Source organism: Ursus americanus, chromosome 18 (assembly GCF_024610735.1).
Source record: "Ursus americanus isolate L20-20 chromosome 18, mUrsAme1.1.p, whole genome shotgun sequence".
NCBI lineage: Eukaryota > Metazoa > Chordata > Mammalia > Carnivora > Ursidae > Ursus > Ursus americanus.
In genome coordinates, this window is record NC_142144.1 from 7,101,184 (window position 1) to 7,122,537 (window position 21,354).

Consider the following 21,354-nt stretch of genomic DNA (forward strand, 5'->3'; position numbering starts at 1 on the left):
TTACTCCCAACGAATTCCATCCTCTCCTCCCTGGCCCTTACCAAGTCAGGTCAGAATTCACCATTTTTGGCCAAAGACCTTCCAATGAAAGAGGACAGCGTGTGGTAAAGTACATTCTAGAGAACTGGCAGGCAAGTGCAGATGGGTTTGCACACGTCAAGGTGTGAAGGTCGCGCACATGGCAGAGCTGCCAGTCCCTTGGAACATCTACCCCAGTCCCTTTGAGCATCTCTCTAAGACCTGAGATGTGTGCCCGAGCTGGCCGGCCTGTCTGAAGCCGGTGTGAGTGACACCCAGAGGGAGGTCAGAAGTCACCCCGCCCATCCCCTCCCGTCCCCCCTTACTGGGCACCCCTTACTTCCTAAGAGGCAGTAGGCACCCCTTTAGCACACGGAGGCTGCAGTGAACACCGCCCCCTGCCCCTGACCCACCCAAAGGCTTAGTGTGGAACAGGAAGGCCACCTGAGGTCCCACGTGACACCTGACTGCAGCGGGGCAGCGGTTCTCAAGGGTCTGTCTGGAGGGGGCACAAGACCGGGGCTCTGGGCCTGGCCGCTGGAGGGTGTCAGGGCCCCTCGTGCTGGCACGGCTGCCCTGGCCCCACCCGGATCGCCTCGGGATCAGGATCTCTGGGCGAATCTGACACGCAGGCAGTTCGGGGACCACTAGTAGGCTGCCCGGGTAGGCAGGGGGAAAGGGAAGAAGGCAGGCAGGACTCAAGAAAGGAACAGAGAGGGTTGTGAAGGTCAGGCCTGAGCCGATTCAGGGGAGCCCCTAACCAGAGAGGCCCTGGGGCTGAGAGGTAGGGAAGGGGGGGCCAGGGAGGAAGGAAGGGAGCACGGGGGCCAATAGTATTGGTGGCCACAGGTGCCATTTCCTGGGCACTCGGCATGTGCCAGACGCCCCGCCAGCCCCCCCCCCCAACACACCTCCTCCGTCCGCATCAGCATCGCTGCTGACATTTGCTAGCAAATCCAGAGGCCTCATCTGCCGGGGGGAGCCAGGCCCCCCTGACCCAAGGCCGCCCTCTGACCCTCTCTCTCCCACGGTCTCCAGCAAGGTGATCGAGCACTGCAGTAACTTTAAAGAGGAGAACATGGACACGTCCAGATAGAGGCTCCGCCCCCACGGCTGCCACTGCTCTGGACCACGAGGCCGGGAGGAAGCTCTCAAGCAGCCCAGCGGGCGGACCCCCACCAGGGAGCCTCCCGCTGGATGAAGGGACATGGGGACTTTTGCACAACCGACGCTTTTCCTTAACATTAGTGAGATATATATATATTATATATATATATATATATTATTTTTTTTGGTTAGGAAGTGTGAAGTTTTGTGTGTATGATTTCTGTACAAAAACAAAAGAACACTCCTTGCGTCCCTGCAGCTTCCTCGGCCACCTCAAGCCCCAACTTCAAGCCTTCATTGCTGCCACTCACTCCTACCCCCTCAGAGTAAATGCCTCTAACGTTGTGAGAGTGCGGTCCCTTCCCAGTGACCTCAGACCCTGGCCTCGCTTCCCATTAGGCGAGGCAGCGGGCTTCCAACAGCCCACTCCAGCACCCCAACCCACCCGCCTAAGCCTGAGAACCCCATCTAGGCTCTTGGGTGGAGCTGATGGGGTTTGGGATGAAAACTAGCCCCACTGGGTCTCCCGAATGCCTTGGTGCTCCCAGCCGTGGGCCATCTGGGGCAAGAAAGTAAGTGGCCAGGCCCAGGCCGCCCCAGCCCCAGGGGACCCTCAGGAGCGGGGCTCCCAGTGGCCCCGCCAGTTCTCTGGCCAGGCCTGCCTGAGGCCACGCTGCTACGGAGGCTGCCTCCTGGTCTCCCACCAGGTCCCAGGCTACTGAAGGCCCCAGCCCAGGGCTGGTCAGAACTCAGGCAGATTCCACTGCCCCTTCTGCCACACATATTCAGCGCCCGCCCCAGCCCTGGGAGCCAGCACCGCCAGGGCCAGGGCCTTGCTCCTCACTCCCCAGCCCTTCCCCTGCCCGCAGCACCCATGGTGCCCAGGCACCCCACCAGCAGAACTGAGCCGGCCTCCTTTGCGCCCCCCACCCGACCTGCCCCGCTGCCCGGAGGACCCCACACATCTCTCAGTGAGGCAGGAGGTCCCCGCTCCAGCCGGACCGCAGCAACGGGTAGCTGCCTCCAGACCAGCACGGGGCCCAGCCTGCAGTGGCCCCACTCGGGCCCTTCTCAGCCCCTCCTCCCTGCCCCCAGGCATTACCTTGGGAACCTCTGTGCTGTGTTTCAGAGAAGTGTGAGCTGCAAATATATCTTGAAATATCTTGTGGTCCTCCCTTGATGTAACTCCGAATTGCTTCTCTGGAGACAGGCGGCAGTGAAGGGGCCGCTCCAGAACAAGGCCTGGGGGAGCAGTGCCGACTCTGCAGGCATCCCCCGAGGGGATGACCTCTCTTCCTTCCTCCTTCCCCAGGCCTGTGTTTGGATTCTAGCATTTCTGCCTCAACGTAGAACATGCTGGATGAACAGCCCAAGGGAGAGGCACCAGGCCTCCCCAGAAGCCTGTCCCTGCCAGTCCCGGGAAGGGGCGGCTGCCCTGTGCTTCCCAAGCTTGGCAGACAGGCCACGCCTGCCCCTCCCCTCCATGCTCACATGGCCTGAGCCAGACCCCTGGGCAGAGTTCACATCCCATTGCTTTACCACCCGGGGCCTGGGTAAATGTCTGTACTTTGGGATGTCACAGAAATACATTTTTGTGCAAAGTGGAAAAAGCGGAGTGTCTTTTTTTGCAGAAGGGATGGGGTCAGGAGAGGGGCTGGAGCCAGTTGGGGCGCTAGCCCTTAAATGAGGGGACGTGCAGCAGGGAGGGTGCCTCCGGTCGATTCCTGTGCCCAGCCTGGAGGGCCAGTCCACTGCAGCCTGGGGACAGGTGGCGGGTTGGGCTGAAGTACCTGGCTCCTCTCATTCTCTCCGCACCCCCATGCCCAGGTACTGGGATACAGCTGGCAACAGGCCACCTGCTCAGGGTGTCCACTCTGATGGTAGAGATGATGTGTGTGATATTACGACCCAGTGTGCAGTGGGCAGGGAGCACAGGGAGGGCGCCTCCCGTGGGCTGGTGGGAGTGGAGGGGCGTCCGGGGGGACAGGAGTTAGCTGGGTGACCGTGCTTCTGTGAGGGAAGAGCGCCTTCAGTGTGGAGGTAAGAGACAACATGGTGTCCCCGAGCAGGCAGGGAGGCTTCTCACAAGAGGACACCTGAGAGCTGAATCCAGCAAAATACAAGGCTGCCAGGGGGCGTTTGGGGGGCTCAGTCGGTTAAGCATCTGATTCTTGATTTCACCTGAGGTCATGATCTCAGGGTCGTGGGACTGAGCCCCGTGTTGGGATTCTCTCTCTCCCTCTCTCTCTGCCCCTCCCCTCCTTTAAAATAAATAAATAAATCTTAAAAAAAGAGAAAAGAAAGAAAGAGAAAAAGGAAGAAAGAAAGAAAGAAAGAAAGAAAGAAAGAAAGAAAGAAAGAAAGAAAAAGAAAAAGAAAGAAAGAAAGGAGAAAAAAGAAAAAGAAAGAAAGAAAGAAAGAAAGAAAGAAAGAAAGAAAGAAAGAAAGAAAGAAAGAAAGAGAAAGAAAGAAAAGACAGGGCTGCCAGGCCTGACCATGGGGAAGCCATGGAAAGAGCACTGCAGACAGAGGGCCCCGCTAGAGGGGACTTACAGGGAGAGCACGAAGCACCCCCCGTGGCTGCAGCGGAGCGAAGGAACAAGAGCACGAGCAGGAGGACACGGAGAAGCAGCCGGAGTCTGGCTTTGTTCTGGGAGCGCCCTCGGTGCTCCTACGGTACTACTGAGGCTGCACCCAATTGACAGCTCTTCCCCAAAGAACAGTCTAGGTGCTGGGAGCCGATCAAAGGGGATCATTCCCCCACACATGCCAGGCGGGTGCGTGCCCAGTGCCCAGAGACAAAGACTCACTCCTTGACCAAACTCTAGTCAGGCCCCTGAGCCCGCTTCTCAACTAGGCCTCAACCTGGGCCTATAAGAGCCCTACTACGGGTTCTCACCACAAGTGATATTGTCCGTCTCCCTCCCCTACCTTAAAACACTTAACCACTAAGGTAGTTTCTAACAGCTCAAGGTCGCAGCCCTAGGATGACCCCAGTCCCCCTTAAAGGGCCTGCCAGAGAGGGCTCAAGGATGCCAAAAGAATTTACTATTTATTTTAGCCACCATCTGACCAGAGCCCGCCCCCCCCCACCCCCGGGGTTTTGAGCATTTACTAAAAAAGCCTTACAGTTGGAAATCCTTTCTCTGTCCCTTTGAAATGTATTTGTGTCTCAGGAGACCTGAAAGCCATTCCTTCAAAGAGCAATGCTGAAGAATCAGGCCTCCGTCTCCCAGTGTCTGTGGGAGGACAGGCAGCTAACTTCAACTACTGCCAGCTAGCGCACACAGCTGGCCTACTCAGCATTGGCACTGACCAACCCTTTGTAATTTTTCACTTCCCTGAGTCTGTTCAAGCCACCACTGTTCCCTCTCTCCACTGCCTCCCGCTCCCTTTAAAACACCCAGTCAGCTCTGTACAAATCAGAGCTGCATTCAACTTACACTGCAATAGCATCTTACTGATGAAAATCTGTCCTTACCACCTCAACTAGTGTCTGACTTTGTCTACCTTTCACACCAGCACAGGGCCTGACTCATGGAAGCTTTGGGATGGTTTAAGTGTTTCCATTCAGCACACTACGGAACCCACTCCAGTAACCAAGACTGAATTGCAAGTGACGGTCACTCAACTCAAATACCTACCGAGGCTAGTCAAAGGTGGGAGGGAATTCATTCACAGAACCCAGAGGTCAACATCTGCTTCGGGAATAGCTGCATCTAGGGGTCCAGACAACGTTGCGAAGACTCTCTCACTCCCTCTTTCAGGGCTGCTTATCTCTCTGACTCTAGAAGTTGGCTTCATTCTCTCCTGCCAGTCTCCCTCCACATACTGTAAAGACAGCTGCCAGTGGCCCTCACATCCTATTCCTGGTGCTTGAGATCCAAAAGAATGCCCCTTTCTCTCTCAGCATTTATACAGTACTCTTACAGAGTGATTCTGTTTGGTCCCGCTGAGTCACATGTCCACCAAGGGCCAATCACTGGGGACACTGAGATAGGGAAGAACCAGGTTTGGCGCTCTAGAGTGACATGCCCACATCTTGCCTGCTGTCACCCTGTGGAGTGAGGGACACAGTTCCTCCAGAACCACACGGGATGGGGAAGAGTCAGTTCCCCAACAGAAAAGGGGATGCTGAGCTGACAAAACAACAGATGCCAGAAGAATGTACTGGAGGGGCCGGAGGGGCCCATCTGTTGGAGAAAGAAGGTGGATGTTAGTATCAGTGGATGTTAGTGTCAGTGGGAAGTGTGGGTGGAAAGGCCTGGCTGAATGGGGAATGCCCTGGGGACACAGCTGAAGGAATGTGAACAGTGAACGATGATGAGGTTTCGCCTTAGAAGAGCCCAAAGCCTGGGGTTGGGCGAGTCCTTCTGGCGGGGTGAGGTGTTGGCTTACAGCGGGGGAGATGACCGCCCGCGCTAGACACTGACTGCGCTTGCATTGTTTAATCCTCCCAACCACCTTGGCGGGGCGGATGCTATCATCGGTCTTCACTATATCGGCAGAAAACAGAGCTCAGAGTGGTTCAGTAATGTGCCCAGGCTCACACAAGTAGGAAGAGGCAGTGCTGGTATTTCTGACTCTGACTTCACTTGGGCCCCTCGTACCCAGGATGTGCACCACGGACGGCCGCTTTGCTCTCATCCTGTTTGCAATATCTAAAAATGAATAGCCAGAAGGTAAGGGTGTCACCACGGAGCAATCGAAGGCGAGTCCTGCCCCTCTAAAGACCTCAGGTATCGTACCCTTGAAACCGGCACAATTCCACAACCTGGAGTCACACCAAACGTCTTGAACATGGAAGCGCCCAGGGAATTGTACGCATGCGCGAGGCCCTGGGGTTGGGAGCCCAAGGGGGCGGGGCCGAGACTCGCGCCTGCTCCTCAGCTTTCGAAAGTTACCTGGCTAGTGGGGGCTGGGGTTGGGGGAGTTACCAGCTGCGCGCGCGCCGGGCCCGCCCTCAACCTCTTCAGGCACCTGTTGGCTCGAGGGCCTACTCGGCCGCAGCTGCCATCCAATAGGCAGCCTCCCCGACCCAATCAGGCCCCGCCCACCTCCCAGATCCACCAATCCGCGGGTTGCCGCGTCTCCTCTCCCTCGAAGGGCCCGCCCCTCCGGGCGCTTCTTCCGGGTGGGGCCCCGGGCGGAGGAGATGGCGCCGTGGGCGCTCCTCAGCCCTGGGGTCCTGGTGCGGACCGGGCACACTGTGCTGACCTGGGGGATCACGCTGGTGCTCTTCCTGCACGATACCGGTGAGCCGGACCCCGCGCGACCCCAGACCCACCCTATCCCGCGTGGTTCCCCAGATGTTTGGGTCTCACTGGGTCTCCTGCTGAAGCCCCAGAAATCCTGGGATTCACCCCGTTTCCGCCAGCCCCTGAGTCTCTTCCCCATCTATCATTCCAAGAGCCACCTGCCTTCTGCCTGATATCCAGCTGATCCCTAATTAATCCCAGCATCTTCCTGATCCCTCCCAGATGCCCTGTGCATCCCAGGACCCATCCGGTGCCCGCCAGATCCGACGACCGACCTGAGTCCCCATCTCCCCTGATCCCGGGACCCACCTGGTCCTTCCCGGGAATTGACTCCCAACCGTCCCTCCGTAAGATTCCGAGGATCAAGTAGATCAAGGACTGGCACCCCGCCCACTTCCGTGACCACTAGCTGCCCAAGTCCAGGCTCCCCAACCTCTGGGGCAAGAAAACACCGAGGGGAGCGGCCTGCCCCTCATTTCCTCATCCTCACTTCTTGCCCTGAGGTCCCCATCCACCCCACTGACCCGACCCCACTAACATCGTTCCCCTCTTTACCTGCCAGGCTGCCTCCAATCCAAGTTCTTACCCTCCCTCCCTGCCAGGGAAGGTAGCCCCCACTCTCCCCTCCTTGCTCCAGCCTCAGCACCTGGACTGGGGGTGTTGTCACTTTCCTCCCAAGACCTTCTCAAGCCACCTCCACGGTCTTCACCCTTAAGCCTAAAAACCTGCTCAGTCTTCCCCTCAAAAAGGACCCCCAACCCACCTTTCCTTCTCTGCTCCTTTTTACAACTAAGGGGCCCCAGAGCTGTCCACACTCTGTTATCTAACTGTCCCATGCCCCTCACTCCCCACCCCTGCTCCCCCCGAAATCCTCATTCACCCACATGGGCTGGACCCTTCCTGGCCAGGCCCTCCTCTGTCTCGATCTCATCAGCGATCTCATCAGCGTATCAGACCTGGCTGGTCTCCCCATCATGGAGCCAAGGGCAGGAACCCCTCCTCCCTCTCCCACACATCTAGTCAAGTCTGGCCCCTTCACCCCCTTACCCCTTATCTACCCATCCCTTTGTCTCCACTCTTCCTGCCAGTGCCTTTGTCTGGCTACCCCCTTCTCCCTCCTAGATAGGCTCTCTGCCTCCAGGCTTCCCTGCTCCCCCATCTGTCTTTTCTCCAGTACCACAAGGGTTTTCAGAAACACATCGGACCCTATAAGCGTCCATGCTTCCCTATTGCCCTTTGTCCTCCAGATAAAATGCAGATGAACTGCCTTTTTTTTTTTTTTTTTTTTCCTGGGCCCAAACTTCTCCCTCCTGTACCCTGTGCAGTGGCCACCCTTGCAGACTTGGCCACTCATCCACTCCTTAAACCCCATCTCCAGGCCTTTGCTCAGCCAGGGACAGACTCCCCTCCTTCAGCTACACCCCCCCACGACACAGCCTCCTCCTTCTCGGCTTCGGCCCCTGCCTCACTCTCCTTCTCCGGCCTCTCCAGCGCTGCGGCAGTGGGAAGAGCAGGGGGAGCTGCTCCCGCCCCTTACCTTCCTGCTCCTCGTGCTGGGTTCCCTGCTGCTCTACCTGGCCGTGTCGCTCATGGACCCGGGCTATGTGAATGTCCAGCCCCAGCCCCAGGTAACCAGGGGGCCCCTGGGGGCCGGAACCCTTCCTCCCACCAACAGGACATGCAAGGCCCCTGTAATGGTCTCATGCCAGGATCTGTGCAGAGCGCTTTGCTGGGGGCACCTCAGTGAATCCTCTTAGCGGCCCTAGAACCCCATCCTACGATGAGGAAATCGCCAAGGCCCAGCGAGGGGAAACAACTGGCAGAGGTCACACAGCTTCGCTTCTCTGGGACCACAGCACTCTGCCCCACCCTACCCCCTCCATGACACAGGGGCTGGGCCCCCAACCGCAGAGACCCAGAGCGAAGCTAGCCCCCAAGGGAAACACCCACCTGTGCTGCCTCCCAAGGGGACCCTATCTTATACCCCATCTCCCACTTTCAGGAGGAGGCCAAGGAGGAGCAGACGGCCATGGTTCCTCAAGCCATCCCCCTTCGGCGCTGCAGATACTGTCTGGTGCTGGTGGGTGACCAGGGACCTCCACGGGAGGGCGCAGGGGCAAGCTGGAGACTCCCTGACCTGCCCCGCCTGCTGTGGCCTCCCCCCTCCAGGAAGGCCTCCCAGATGGAGGCCCCAGCCTCCTGACCTCATCACTCCCCTCAGTCTTGGGCCCAGAGGGGAGCTGGCATTGAGCCCGTCTCCCTCCATGCCCACAGCAGCCCCTGAGGGCCCGGCACTGCCGCGAGTGCCGTCGCTGCGTGCGCCGCTATGACCACCACTGCCCCTGGATGGAGAACTGCGTGGGGGAGCGCAACCACCCACTCTTCGTGGCCTACCTGGCGCTGCAGCTGGTGGTGCTTCTGTGGGGCCTGTACCTGGCATGGTGGGTTCCACTACCACCCTGGGTGCGGGGGGAGGGCCGCAGCATGAGCCTGCAAGGCGGAGAGAGCCAGGACTCCCTCTTCGCGGCCTCCGACCTTCTCCCAAACGGCCTGCCCACCAGGGCTCCCTGGGGCACCCCTGCCCTCCTCCAGCCTCGGTCCCCATCTCTATCCTGCCCTGCAGGTCTGGCCTCCATTTCTTCCAGCCTTGGGGGCTGTGGCTGCGATCCAGCGGGCTGCTGTTTGCCACCTTCCTGCTGCTCTCCCTCTTCTCTTTGGGGGCCAGCCTGCTCCTCGCCTCGCACCTCTACCTGGTGGCCAGCAACACCACCACCTGGGAGTTCATCTCCTCACACCGCATTGCCTACCTCCGCCAGCGCCCCAGCAACCCCTTCGACCGCGGCCTGACCCGCAACCTGGCCCACTTCTTCTGCGGATGGCCCTCGGGGTCCTGGGAGACCCTCTGGGCCGAGGGAGAGGACGAGGAGGAGGAGGGCAGGAGCCAGGCTGTTTAGGGTCGCTGGAGGCAAGGCCACCGTCTTGTGCCTGAAAACCAGAGGGGATGCCACCCCGCTGGGGTCGGCCCTCCGAGGGCCTGAGGTTCTTCACTCCTGCCCGCTCCTCGCAGGCCTCAGAGCAGAGCTGAGCGACAGAAGCCCTGCCTCAGTGGGCAGTTCTGCCCTCCAAAGAAAGAAGGGGAGGCAGAGGACCTGGGGGGGAGACCTTCAGCCTGCCCCCCACACCAGGACGCCTCCAGTGCAGAGTTTTATAAGTTTAATAATCCATAAAGCAAGTCAAGTATTAAAAAACCAAACCGAACTGCTCCTTGCTGTGCCGCCCTTTCTGGTCCAGGTCTCCCAGGGGGCGGGTAGCCCCCAGCAGCCCCGCCGCTGCCATTTCAAGGCCCAAGACCCACAAATAACCCGGCGAGGGCTGGGCCTCCAGGGCTGGGTGCGCAGCTGGGCAGACAGGGCAGACGTGCCAGAGAGGCCCTCAGGGCCCCAGGAATCCCTCTGACACAAAGTCAAAGTCTCGGAAGGCGGCCTGCTGGCGGGCAGTCAGAGGACAGCGGGGGTCAGGCGGGGTCAAGGCTGGCGGCAGCCCTGTAAACTCGCCCTCGAAGTAGCGCAGGTCCGTGGGGCCGCAGAGCGTGGGCTGGAAGGGCGGCTGGACGGTGCGGGCGAGCAGGGCCTGCCAGTCGGTGGTCTGGGGGCGAGGGCGGAGCTGCCTGAGACGACGAACAGGGGCATGTGGCCCCGTGACGCCTCCCCCTGTGCCAGGCCCCCGGGACCACTCACCCTGAAGAAAGGCTGGGTCTTGATCTCCTCGGCATCCTGCTCACCCCCCCCCAGGCGCTGCTCCGGGCACTTCTGCAGGAGCTGGGCGAGGGGGGGGGGCTCACGGAGGGCACTCGGCCCCAGGCACTGCCCACCTGCCCAGGTTCCCCCAGCGAGCTGGGCCGCAGGGCCCCCAAGGGCATGGGTGGGGACAGCCCGCTGGGAGCCACAGCCACGTCCAGCCCCACCCCGCCCCTGCGGTGATACCTTCTGAATGAGCTCGAGCCCTTGCACCGACAGAAAGCGGGGATATGGCGCATCTGCGTTGACGATGCAGTCAAATACCTCCTCCTCTGTGTCCCCCGGGAATGGGCACTGGGGGAAAGGGGGCTCAGCAGGGCACCTAAGCCACCCCCGCCCCACCCCCACCTAGAGGCCCCGGCAGCCCAGCTCCAGTGCTCACCTCGCCCACCAGCATCTCGTAGAGCAGCACGCCCAACCCCCACCAGTCCACAGCCCGTGTGTAGGCCTCCTGGGTCAGCACTTCCGGGGCCAGGAACTCCGGGGTGCCGCAGAAGGTGCTTGTCCGGTCCCCAAAGCCGATCCCTGCAAGCCAGCATCCACACTGGTGCGGGCCCCATGGGTCTCAGCCGCATAACCTCAGTGGGTGTAAGAATCAACAGCCAACCCTCATGACCTCAGGTCCCGGACCCTGTGCCAAGCCCTGCCCCATACCCTTGGAGGTGGTGGCAGTTTTTATGCCATCTGACAGCAGGAAGGAGAGCCTCAGCCAAGCTCACGTGCCAAGGTCACGAAGAAAAAGGAGAACCGGTGCCCTCTCCCACCCTGAGCACAGCCTCTCCCTCTGGCTAAGGGCAAGCTGGGGCTCTTTAAGAGCCTCTGGGGTTGGGAAGGAAAAACCAGCGTGTCCAGCCGATCCCTGGAATGAGGGCCAGGGTGGGGATGGGGGGCCCACAACTCTGCTGGCCTGGGCTGGCCGAGCAAGGCTGGAGGACACGGGATCCTGGACAGGAGGCACCCACCTTCCTTACACAGCCCAAAGTCTGCGATCTTCAGGAAACCCTGGGCATCCAGCAGAAGGTTATCCAACTTCAGGTCCCTGAGGGTGAGGGGGGCAGATCAAAGGGGCCCTGGAGCATCGCAGGAGGAGGGCAGCGGCTGCTCCTTCACCAACCCCCCCCCCACCGCCCGGACCCCGACCCCGGCACTTCCGGGGCAATTTACCTGTAAATGATCTTCTTCTCATGTAGAAACTGCAACCCGAGGACCACACAGGCCAGGTAGAACCTGAGGGTGGCGTAGGGGGTAGTTCAGGCCCAGGACTGTGCGGGGCAGGGCGGGGGGGACACCAGGATGGCCCCGCCGGGCAGATTGGATGAGAGCCTGAGGGGAGCCTCATGCGGGTGCTTCTCCAGACACCGGCCTGAGGCTGCTGCCCGCTGACAGCCTACCCCTCTCGGGCTCCGAGATTGTGCCAGGAATGATGCCATGTGTCCCCATGTCTTACTCTCCCACAGCCTCCCCGCCATCCGCAGCCGATCCTCATCACATCTGTTTCTCAAAGGAGGACCTGAGACTCCAGGTCAGGGACGCCCCTGGGGTCACACAGCTAGTGGCAGACCCAGACTCCAGAGCCTGCACTCTACTGGGCAAGAAATAATTCCAGGGGCGCCTGGGTGGCTCAGTCAGTGAAGCGTCTGCCTTCGGCTCAGGTCGTGATCCCAGGGTCCTGGGATCGAGTCCCGCATGGGCTCCCTGCTCAGCGGGGAGCCTGCTTCTCCCTCTGCCTCTGCTCCCCCTGCTTGTGCTCTCTCTCTGACAAATAAATAAAATCTTAAAGAAAAAAAGAACTCCAGTTTCCAGTCACCGATTAGTCACGGGTTCCCGTGCTCCACAATTTATAAACACAGGGTTCATCTACCCAACAAGCCTGTGAAATAGTTCTCATTCACCCCATTCCACAGCTCCATAAACTGAGGCCCGAGGTCACAGTGCTGTGAGAGCTGACGAGAGCTGACAACCAGGATTTGAACCAAGCCTTCCCTGATTCTACACTGTTCTGCTGCTGGGCACCCTGGGGGAAGCAGGGTGAAGGGAGCGGGCAGAGGGGACCGCGGAAGGCTTGCTCGAAGAGGCAGACAAGAAGGGTGGGCACCCACCGGGCCTGGGGCTCAGGGAAGACGTCCTCGTGGATCTGCATCATGAGGTCGCCACCGGGTGCAAACTCGGTCACAAAGCAGGTGTGGCTGGAGGTCTGGAAGCAGGCAAGGAGGGAGAGCAGGAAGGGGTGCCCCGTGCGGCCCACCGCCTCCAGGATGCGTTTCTCGCAATACAGGCTGCAATGGAGGGAGGGGGCATGTGGAGGGAAGGAAGACCCCTGCTGGCTGTGCCCCGCCACCCACACAACAGCCTCGGCCCTCTGGGTCTTCAGTCAAAGTGCCAGGTGGTAGAATGATGGCTTCTACGTCTCAGGCAGAGAGAAGAAGGGAGCTGCTCAAGGGCACCCAGCTAACCACTGCAGGTGCTAGAGAGAGAACCCAGGACTGGGCAGCCCCAGAGGGTCACCTCTTCACAGCCCCAGGAGCACTCAGCTGCCTTTCCCGTGCCCCCGGCCCAGGCCAGCCACCCGGGGTCCCCTCCAGGGCCGGGTACCCACGGGCCTGACTGCACACCTCTCTATCTCGTCTCGGCTCAGCACCTCCTGCTTCTTGAGCGCCTTGATGGCATAGTACTTCCCCGTCCCCTTGAACTGGACCAGGAGGACCTGGGGACCAGAGAGAGCTCGGGCTCCAGACGGACAGCACAGGGCAGCCTTTGCCTCCCTCACCCACGGCCCCAGGAATCACAGCCTCCTCCCAGCTCAGGTGCCGGGGCCTGCTCACCCCCTCCCACGGTACCCTCCTCAGCCCACTACCTTCCCAAAGTGTCCCCGGCCCAGCACGGCCAAGCAGCGGAAGTCCTGAAGCCGGGGGGGTTTCCTGCAAGACAGAGGGCACGGGAAGCCCCCTGGCACAAGAGCTGGGCCTCCATGAAGAGCCGCTCCAAACCCTCCACGTCCACTCCTGGGCTGTCCCCACCAACGAGGCTGGAAAGCCTGGGGGTGGGGGGTGGGGGGTTGGGGGTTCCTGGGATAGCGGTTTCCTAGAGCCTGGAATGCACCTGGAGCTCAGTAATGTGGGTTTAGTAAGAACCTGACAGCAAGGAGGATCAGATGACGTCTGAATGGACACGCAAACACCCGCGTGAGCAGGTCAGTGTCTCAAGCATAAAAGGGAGCCTGACGGGGGTACCTGGTGGCTGAGGCTGGAGGAGACGGCCCGACTCGCGTCCTGGGCTCCATGTGGGGGCGTTTGGTGCGCTGTGAGGGCAGAGGGGCTCAGAGCAGAGCCAGGCTTCCTGCCCTCTTTCCCTCCAGCCCTGCCACCCCTACCCCCGCAGGCCCCAGGGCCAGCAGCACCCCCTCACCGGGATCTCCTCGGGGGTTGGCTCCCGCGGCAGGTAGAGGCGTGGGGGCTTGGGTGGGGGCCTCGTCTCTTCTCCCAAGGGGCTCTTCTTGGGTGGGAAATTACTACGTGGAGAAAGCAGACACATGGCAGGCACAGGCCAATGGAAGAGCCGTGGGACGGACACATAGCAATGCCGGAGATAGACAGACGGAGGGTTGGAGGGTACGTGATGGGAACAGACACCAGTTGCACGTGGAGAGAGGCAGCCACAGCAGGGAAGCAGGCAGCCGGGGAGGGGCGGCTCCTCACCTGGGTGAGGCAGGCTCAGCAGCCCCCCGGGGTGGGGCCGGGGTCTGGGGGCACACTTTGGGGGGGCTGATCGTGCTCGGGGAGCTGCAGGGGGGCAGCAGGCTCATGACCAAGCGTCCCCAGGCCGCCATGCTGAGGTTCATCTGTGAAGCCCTCAGGAAGTCCTGACCTGGGACAAAAGGGGGGCTCAGTCCCAGAGCCCCCGACGGCCCCTGCCCTGCCCCCTAAGGTTGCACAGCCCTCTCCCCGTCCACACCTCTGCGTTTAGAGAAAATGCGTTTCTGCCTCCGCAGCCGGGGCCTCCTCTCAATGACAGGGTCACAGAAGGTCACCTGCAGGGGCAGAGGGCAGGGCTGGAGACCAGTCCTCTCCCACCCCACCTGCCACCAGGGTACTTCCCTGGTCTCCGGGATCCCAGCCTGAGCTCCCTGTGTCAATGATGCAAGACCAGAGGGGCCCCAGAGAGGGGGATTCAAGGTGTGTGTTGGTACAAGTGGAGAAACTGAGGCCCAGAGAAGCGAGGCACTTGTCCACGGTCGCACGTGAGGCTAGACAGTCAGGACCAAGATGCGGGCCTCTAGACTCCCACGCAGTCCTCAAGACAGGGGCTGGGAATCCTTAGTCCCTGGAGACCTCCTCCCTCGGGGCCCTAATTTCCACTCCTATGTGTGGTAAGGTCACCTAGTCTTGAAGGCCCTTCTAGCTTAGATGGAGCCGGGGCCCGTCAGGTCAGAGGGTGGGTAGGGGGCACCTGGGCAAACAGCAGCCCCTGGGGCACCAGACTGAGGGAGAGCTGGTGACAGGCATTGTCCAGGAAGTCCTCCAGCCGCAGGAAGGCCACGCCACACAGCTGCCGCCAGTCCCGCCAGTGCACCCCGATCTCCAGCTCCCGGGCCTACGTCGGGGAGGCCAGGTTGAGGAGTGGGGCACGGCACGTTCCCCCCCATGGCCGGCCTTCCACCCCGTGGCCTGAGGTCACACCTGCCCGTCCCAGGGCTCACCCGCTCCAGGGGGACAATAAAGGTCTGGTCCCAGGACTGCTTGGCCACCGGCCCCCAGCCAGTCTGGCCCACGACACGATTGTCCACCTTCAGCACAGCCAGCACCTCCGCTGCGGGGCAAGACCGGGAGCTCAGGGCAGGCGAGGGGCAGGGGTCCTCTGCTGTCCCCCGCTCCCTGTGGCCCCTACTCACTGGCCAGATCTCCTCCGCCACGCTGCGGCTTGGCCCTGCCCCGGAGCCAGCCCTGGGAGGGGCTCCCGGCCAGCGCGGCCGCCGGGGACCGTCCAGGCACTGCTGTGAGCAGCTGCTCACAGCCCAGGAGGCGGACCTCCAGTGTCCCTGCGGGCAGCGTGCGGGAAACACCGTCAAGCGCCATTCTCCCACTGCCACAGCCAAGTCCCCCGGGGCCCCCGGAAAGCTACCTTCTACCGAAGATGGCTGAACCCAGACCTTGCCCACATTAGTTGGGGTCTTTAGCCAGGAGACAGGATATAAGGTGGCCCCAAGTAGCCAGCTGAATTCTAGGCCTTTGAACAAGCCATGCCCCCGCCCTGCCTTCCCCAACTTGTCTACTTGGCCAACTCCCAGAAGCCCTTCAAGGCTAAATGGAGACAACACCTGCTCCAGGAAGCATTCCATGATTCCCCAATGCCAGGTGAGGGAGCCCATGCAGCCCCTGTCCTTCACCTTCTTGGCTCTGCTCACAACAGGATGTGGCCTGTCTAACCCTGAACCAGCTCTGAGAGGGGAAGGAAGGTGCTGGGCTCTCTGGCTGGCCCTGTGTCCCGGGTAGGAAGTTCAGGGTTTCCAAAGGCCACATGCTTAGATTACTGGTTGATTATAATTCAGCTACAATTCAGACAAATGCAGCTCAGTGATAAGAAAGAACTTTCTGGTAGTCCAAACTGCCCAGAACTGGGTACCACGGCCTCCAGGGCCCTAACACGGGCGCTTTAAACATTGTCACGGTTACTCATTTAAGTAACAGCTTCACCGATCGTGTCCGGACTATGCCCGCCCTGTGCCTAGCACTTCACACGCGACAACTCACTGAATTTCACAGCAACTCCATGAAGTAGGTGCTGTTATCATCGCCATTGACAGAAGGATAAACTAAGCGTCCAGAGAGCGGAAAGCTAGGGGGTGGTGGGACTAGGACTGAAACTCTTCTCCCAAGTTCTCCCCCTCTGTGTTTCAGGGTGCTCGTGGGAAGAAAAGGGGAGCCCTGATGTGGGAGGGACTCCTGGCTACCTGTCAGGGCGGTGGGCTTCACAAGCACCCCGGAAGGCTGGGGGTTCCCCGACACAGCGGTCCGCAGCTCCCGGGCCACTCTGCCACGCAGAGGGTGAGCGGAAGGCAGTCCCTCCAGCAGCTGCCCCAGGGCCAGCCGCAGGAGGTCCAGTTTCTGGGAGGACTCCTGGAGCTGGGCCTGAGCCTGCAGAGCAGAAACAGGCAGGGGGGACGGGCCCCTGGAGCACAGGGGCCAGCGCCAGGGCAACGAGGTCCCGACAGAGCGTGCCTCCCGTTTCCTCGCTGCCACCCCACACGGCACGGCCGCGGTGCAGAGGGTGGCGTGGGGACAAGCAGGCACTCGGAGAGGAGCGCCACGGGAGGGCACCCTGGTCTGACCTCGGCCAGCGCCTTCCGGTCTTGCGTTCGCTGGCCACCCAGCAGCTTCACCACGTTCTTGGCACCCTCGGCCACAGCAGCCTCGATGCGGAGCCGATGTCTCAGCTCCTCCGCCAGCGGCTCGGGACCTGGGAGCAGGCGGTCAGCCCTCAGGCCCACGCCCCGCTCTGCCCGGCCCGCGCCGCTTCTCCCGGCCTCACCTGGTTCTGGGGACCCGCTGGCTTCCAAGCTGCTGATCTTCATTCGCAGCAGGGCCACCTTCAGCTGGCTGTCCCGGAGCATCTGCTGGGCAGCCACCAGCAGCTTCCGCTCCTGTGGGGTCAGGACATAGGCCCCCACCGAACCAGGGCCAGGGCTGGGCCTCCCTGGTCAGACCCGGGCTGAAGCCACATCTCCCTTGTGAGTCTAGGTCTGGGCCAGAGCCTCCTCCCTCAGAGGAGACAGGGCTCGGTGGGATCCAGCTTCCCCCGTCACATCAGGGCCGAGCGCCCCACATCACGCTGGGAGTTGGGGCCGGGGTGGGCCTTCCCTGCTAGACCTCCGGGAACGTGGCCTGGGGTCTCCCCATCAGACCGCCTTGTGCCTCCTCTGCTAGATTGGGGTTCAGGCCGTGCCTTCCCCACCAAGCTGAGATTTGGGGAACGTGCCTCCCCGATCAGACTAAGGGTTAAGCCTGTGTCTCCCTTAAAGGCTCACTGGCCCAGCTGCATTCCCTCTCAGAATAGGGGCTGGGGCAGCACCCCCCCAACAACCCGGGGGCCGCAGGGAGCCTCACCTTGGGCGTGCCGTGGGCATACGTGTGCGTCATGTTCTCCGCCCCCTGCTTCACCTTCAGCTCCACGTGCAGCTGCCTCTGGAGGGCCTCCAGGAGCCGAGCCCTGGGCTGCTCTGAGGGCGGCTGGGGGCCCGGGGCCACAGGTTCTGTGCACAGCGTGGGGCCCATGAAGCCCTGACCCAGAGCCGAGAGCCCCCTACCCTAGAGCCCTGCTCTCTCCTCCCTCCCGGGCAGGGGGGCGCCCAAGGAGACCGAGCGCGCTCAGGGCCGAGGTGGAGAAGCTGGGTGGGCCCCGCACCCTCCCCACCTCCCACCCTCACGCACCGGCCGGGCCAGGCCCGGGGCCCGGCAGCAGGATGCGCGCGTGCAGCGCCCTCAGCTCTCCGTGCAGCTGCTCCAGGCGGCGGTTGGACGAGCGCAGAAGCTCCTGCACGTGGCCCAGCTGGCGGCGGTCCGTGGCTACCCTCCGCAGGTTCTCTACGCCCTCCTTGATTTTCAGCTCCTTCTGGATGGCCCGGCGGATCACCTCTTTCTCATCCTCGGGGGGCCGCCCATCGGCCCCAGGCTGTGGAATGGCAGAGCAGTCACGCCCCCCACCCCACCCCGTCCCCGTCACCGGCGGCCTCGGGTCCCCGCAGACGGAGGGAGAGGGAGGTGTGCCCGGCAGCCAGGATGGACACCCAGGGCTGGGGGGCATCTCTGACCTTCCAGCTCGTTGGCCAGACGCCAACCCCAAAGCTACGCACCGCCCCACGCCACACTCCTGTCCTCCGCCGCTAGGGACGAGGGAGAGGGAAAAATTGGCAACGCCTCTTGAACACGGGTTTGAACCGCACGGGTCCACTTGTAAGCAGAGTGTTTTCGATAAACACAGTACAGGGCTGTAAATGTGTTCTCTCTTCCTTACGATTTTCTTAATAACGTTTCCTTTTTTTTTTCTAGCTTCCTTTATTGTAAGAATACAGAAGAGGCTACACGGAGTAGACTCTTCATGTCACCTGTAAGGCTCTGGTCGCCACTAGGCTCTTAGTAGTTAAGTTCAGTTCTGGGGGAGTCGAAAGTTATACACGCAGTTTCAACTGCCGGGGGGAGTCAGTGCCCCAGGCCCCTGGGCTGTTGAAGGGACAACAGTACATGGTGTCAGGGTCTGTTCTGAGCTTCACATCCGTTAATTCGTCAATCCTCACAAGAATCCCATGAGGTAGATATAATTATTATCCCCATTTTACAGATGGGGAAGCTGAGACACAGAGAGGTTAAGTAACTTGCCCGAGGTCACAACACCGAGAAGGGGATGCCACCCTCTCCCTGCCAACCCATCGGGCTGCTCTCTCCAAGGCTGCGATTCTAGCTGAGACGTGGGGCCAGCAAAGAGGCTAGGGAACCATCCCAGATCACACAGAGAGAGGGCAGCCAGAGGCCTGAGTGGGGGCCAAGGATGTTCCCTCAGGGAGCAAAGCAGAGGCACAGAAACGGGCTGAGGAGGCCTCCGGGGGCCATGCCCAGCTCAGCTACGGGGAGGAAGTGGAGGCTTTCTCATTCTTCACCCCAGGTGGGAGCAAGGAAGAGGAAAAGCTCCTTCTCAGAAGCCAACACTTCAGACCAACCAGTGCCAAAGCTGACCTCAGCCCAGGGTAACCCGTGATGCCCCCAACTCCCCATGGACTCCTCTGGGGCCTCCACCTTACCTCTCGGCTCTCCATCTCCTCAGCCCGGTGTCAGGGGTGCCACCCCAGCCTCAGGGACCCCACCCCCCACCCCAGGCCTCCGCTGGCCTGCTGGCCTGGCTGTCAGAGGGCAGGGGCGGGACTCAGGAAATCCTTTGAGGGCCCTAGGCCAAAGGGCTAGAGCCAAAGGCCTGAGCAAACAAAGATCCCATGGAGCAGGGGGCCCGGCCACTGGGGTCCTGAGTCACCCAGCTGCCGCTGCTGGGCGGAGGTTCACAGGAAATCGGAAAATGTGTACAAGCCACTGCTGGGACAGGCGGAGGGACCTCCGGAGGAAGGGGGTGCGAGGGGGCAGAGGCAGTCCTGAAGGCTGCCTAAGACGTTGGGTGGGGGCACGCGAGGAGTCTTGTGGAGGACACTTTGCCCTTGGGCATAGCCCATGGTCCTGTCTGCTCTGGGCTGGAATCCTGCCAGGTACACACACCTCCGCCTTTCTGCTCTACAGCTGCCCCCCACCCCCCGCATTTGCTCTGGGGAGACCTCCGCCCCTCCCTCCCCACTGACAAACACATAGCTTTGGCCGCTGACTCCACCAGCACCTACTGCCAGCGCCGGCAGGAACACCGCAGCCCTCGCCACTTGGACTAGAGCCCTCTGTGTACCCAAAGGTTCCCGCCCAGGTGCTGGGCCAGGCTCCCCCATCTCGTGTCCAATCCCCACATGCCTCTGTGATCCTGGAAGGACCCCCGCAAGTGCGCAGAGACTGGCCCCCTCCCGGGCCCTCTTCTCCCTGCACCCACACACATATTCCTCTCCCCCAGGATTGGTCCCAATGTGCCCCCACGGCCCCCCTTGCTTTCCAGGCAGATCCCAGCGGTCTTACAGTCCCACAGGGAAGAACCGATTTTAGGAAACTTTGGGGCCCATCCTGGTGGCCCTGACTGCGGATTCAGACGTGCTCATGCGTTGGCCTGACCAGAGGCTCTGAGTCACTTGGGGGTGATTTGGGGGCGTTTTCAGGCGACAATGACGACTCACCCCCGTGCTCAGGTCTGCCCTGCGAGGTGTAGCGACGCCCGGGGCCGGGGCTGAGAAGGGACCCGGGAGGGGCTGGGGGTCGGGTCTAGGGGACGCGGCCGGAGCTCGGGGCGCCCGCGGCGTGAATGAGACTCCCCGACCCCCTCGGCCCGCGCCCGCAGCCCGGCCTCTCCGGGCGCCGTTCACCTGCCGCGGCGCCCCCTCCTCCATGGCGCCGCTCCGGCCGCTCGGCCCCTCCTCTCGACCACTGCAGTTCCGGAAGCCCCGGCCCCTCCGCCAGGACTTTCAAACTTGAAACTTCCCGGGAAGCGGAGCCGGAGCCGCGGGATCGGGCGCCCCCTCCCGAGGTCCGCTGGCCCTCGCGGGAGCTGGGATCAGCGCCGCCTCTCGGCCACGAGAGGTCAGCGCCCGGGACCCCACTCCTGAACCCGAGGTCCGGCCTCCCCGGCTCCCAGGTTCCGCGGGCTTTGGGGCTCAGCGCCCCTTTCCTGAGGCTGCAGTTCCCGCTCGGTGTGACGCTGACCCCCGCGCTGGGACACAGGGGCAGGAAGGGACTCCTCCCGGGCCGGGGTTTTCTAGCTGCCCGGAGGGGTGGCGGGTGGCGATGGCGCCGCCTGCCGGCCGTGGGACGCCGCCTGTGCGGCCGGCCCGCTCCAGGCTGGCTCAGCCCCTTCCTCCCGCCCCAAAGTTTCTCATCGTCTTAGATCCTTGGTGTCAAATGGGCTAATCCCAAACCTGTCGCCCCCACGAAGTCTTGGCCCTGCCTAGAGTCACTACTCTATGAACGTATGCGTCTCAAAAAAGGAAAGCCTCACCCAAATCATGCCAAATTACAAATGACAGATGAATAAACCAAACATCTCAGGGCGCCTGGGTGGCTCAGATAGTTAAGCATTTGCCTTCAGCTGGGGTCATGATCCCAGGGTCTTGGGATCGAGCCCCACGCTGGGCTCCCTGCTCAGTGGTCTGTTTCTCCCTCTCCTCCTGCTTTTGCTCTCCCTCTCTCAAATGAATAAATAAAATCTTAAAAAAATAAGTAAGACCAGACATCTCTCAGGCCCCCACCACTCAACCAGAGTGGAGTTTTCTGGGTCAGCCAGAGCCACCGTTCTTCCCTTGCCCTAAAGAACCCATCCAAACAGAAGACACATTTACATCTTAGGAAAGAGCCACAATTTCAGGAAAGCCAAGCAATGGGCACTGACTGACCTGGCAATGGCTCGCCTGTGTAGGAATTCTAGGGTCCTGTGCTAACCGGCACTGTGCCAGGACTTCACTGGAAGGAGCCTGGTCCAAGGGGCTGGGAGCAGGGGTCAAACATTGAAGGTGGCTGATGTGCTGACTTGGAACAGGCGCCCTCCGGTGCTTT

The 21,354-nt window shown here is 61.3% G+C and overlaps 3 protein-coding genes across 13 annotated transcripts in view; 2 read left to right on the forward strand and 1 right to left on the reverse strand.

The window, feature by feature from the left end:
- The window catches only part of ZER1 (zyg-11 related cell cycle regulator), a 31,318-nt gene extending 28,583 nt beyond the window's left edge, over positions 1-2,735 (forward strand). For all 4 annotated transcript variants that reach the window (XM_045771294.2, XM_045771293.2, XM_045771295.2 and 1 more), the window contains one exon: positions 1,057-2,735. In XM_045771294.2, coding sequence (XP_045627250.1) covers positions 1,057-1,114 — 58 coding nt within the window. In that variant the 3' untranslated portion in view covers positions 1,115-2,735. The remainder of the gene's footprint in view (positions 1-1,056) is intronic.
- A 3,501-nt stretch (positions 2,736-6,236) lies between these two features.
- ZDHHC12 (zDHHC palmitoyltransferase 12) lies at positions 6,237-9,811 on the forward strand. 3 transcript variants are annotated; one of them, XM_045771182.2, is made up of 5 exons: positions 6,237-6,380; positions 7,875-8,011; positions 8,386-8,463; positions 8,661-8,824; positions 9,007-9,811. In XM_045771182.2, the coding sequence occupies exons 1-5, from the start codon at positions 6,281-6,283 to the stop codon at positions 9,335-9,337; spliced, it is 810 nt and encodes a 269-aa protein (XP_045627138.1). In that variant the 5' UTR covers positions 6,237-6,280; the 3' UTR covers positions 9,338-9,811. The 3 variants fall into 3 exon arrangements, with proteins under 3 accessions (XP_045627138.1, XP_045627137.1, XP_045627139.1); XM_045771181.2 differs by having other exon boundaries at positions 8,658-8,824; positions 9,007-9,654; XM_045771183.2 differs by having other exon boundaries at positions 8,658-8,824; positions 9,029-9,374.
- Positions 9,580-20,518, reverse strand: PKN3 (protein kinase N3). 6 transcript variants are annotated; one of them, XM_045771177.2, is made up of 22 exons: positions 19,986-20,517; positions 17,605-17,845; positions 17,281-17,426; positions 16,706-16,817; positions 16,506-16,633; positions 16,128-16,311; positions 15,069-15,215; positions 14,877-14,986; positions 14,627-14,770; positions 14,132-14,207; positions 13,876-14,044; positions 13,586-13,688; positions 13,411-13,478; positions 13,035-13,098; positions 12,793-12,884; positions 12,280-12,456; positions 11,345-11,407; positions 11,143-11,219; positions 10,563-10,705; positions 10,367-10,474; positions 10,121-10,201; positions 9,580-10,028 (listed from the first exon to the last, which is right to left on the reverse strand). In XM_045771177.2, exons 1-22 carry the CDS (start codon positions 20,193-20,195, stop codon positions 9,816-9,818), a joined length of 2,856 nt encoding a protein of 951 aa, XP_045627133.2. In that variant the 5' UTR covers positions 20,196-20,517; the 3' UTR covers positions 9,580-9,815. The 6 variants fall into 6 exon arrangements, with proteins under 6 accessions (XP_045627133.2, XP_045627136.2, XP_087725424.1 ...); XM_045771180.2 differs by having other exon boundaries at positions 20,172-20,516; XM_087869298.1 differs by lacking the exon at positions 19,986-20,517 and adding an exon at positions 18,969-19,467.
- Positions 20,519-21,354: the final 836 nt, after the last annotated feature.

Coding starts and splice junctions, on each gene's coding strand:
- ZDHHC12 (XM_045771181.2), top strand. CDS start 6,281: ATGGCGCCGTGGGCGCTCCTCAGCCCTGGGGTCCTGGTGCGGACCGGG. Junction 6,381..7,874: donor GCTCTTCCTGCACGATACCG/GTGAGCCGGACC, acceptor CGGCCTCTCCAG/CGCTGCGGCAGTGGGAAGAG. Junction 8,825..9,006: donor TGGGGCCTGTACCTGGCATG/GTGGGTTCCACT, acceptor CCTGCCCTGCAG/GTCTGGCCTCCATTTCTTCC.
- PKN3 (XM_045771175.2), bottom strand. CDS start 20,195: ATGGAGGAGGGGGCGCCGCGGCAGGTGAACGGCGCCCGGAGAGGCCGG. Junction 14,987..15,068: donor TGGCGGAGGAGATCTGGCCA/GTGAGTAGGGGC, acceptor CTTGCCCCGCAG/CGGAGGTGCTGGCTGTGCTG. Junction 13,689..13,875: donor GCTGAGCCTGCCTCACCCAG/GTGAGGAGCCGC, acceptor TTCTCCACGTAG/TAATTTCCCACCCAAGAAGA.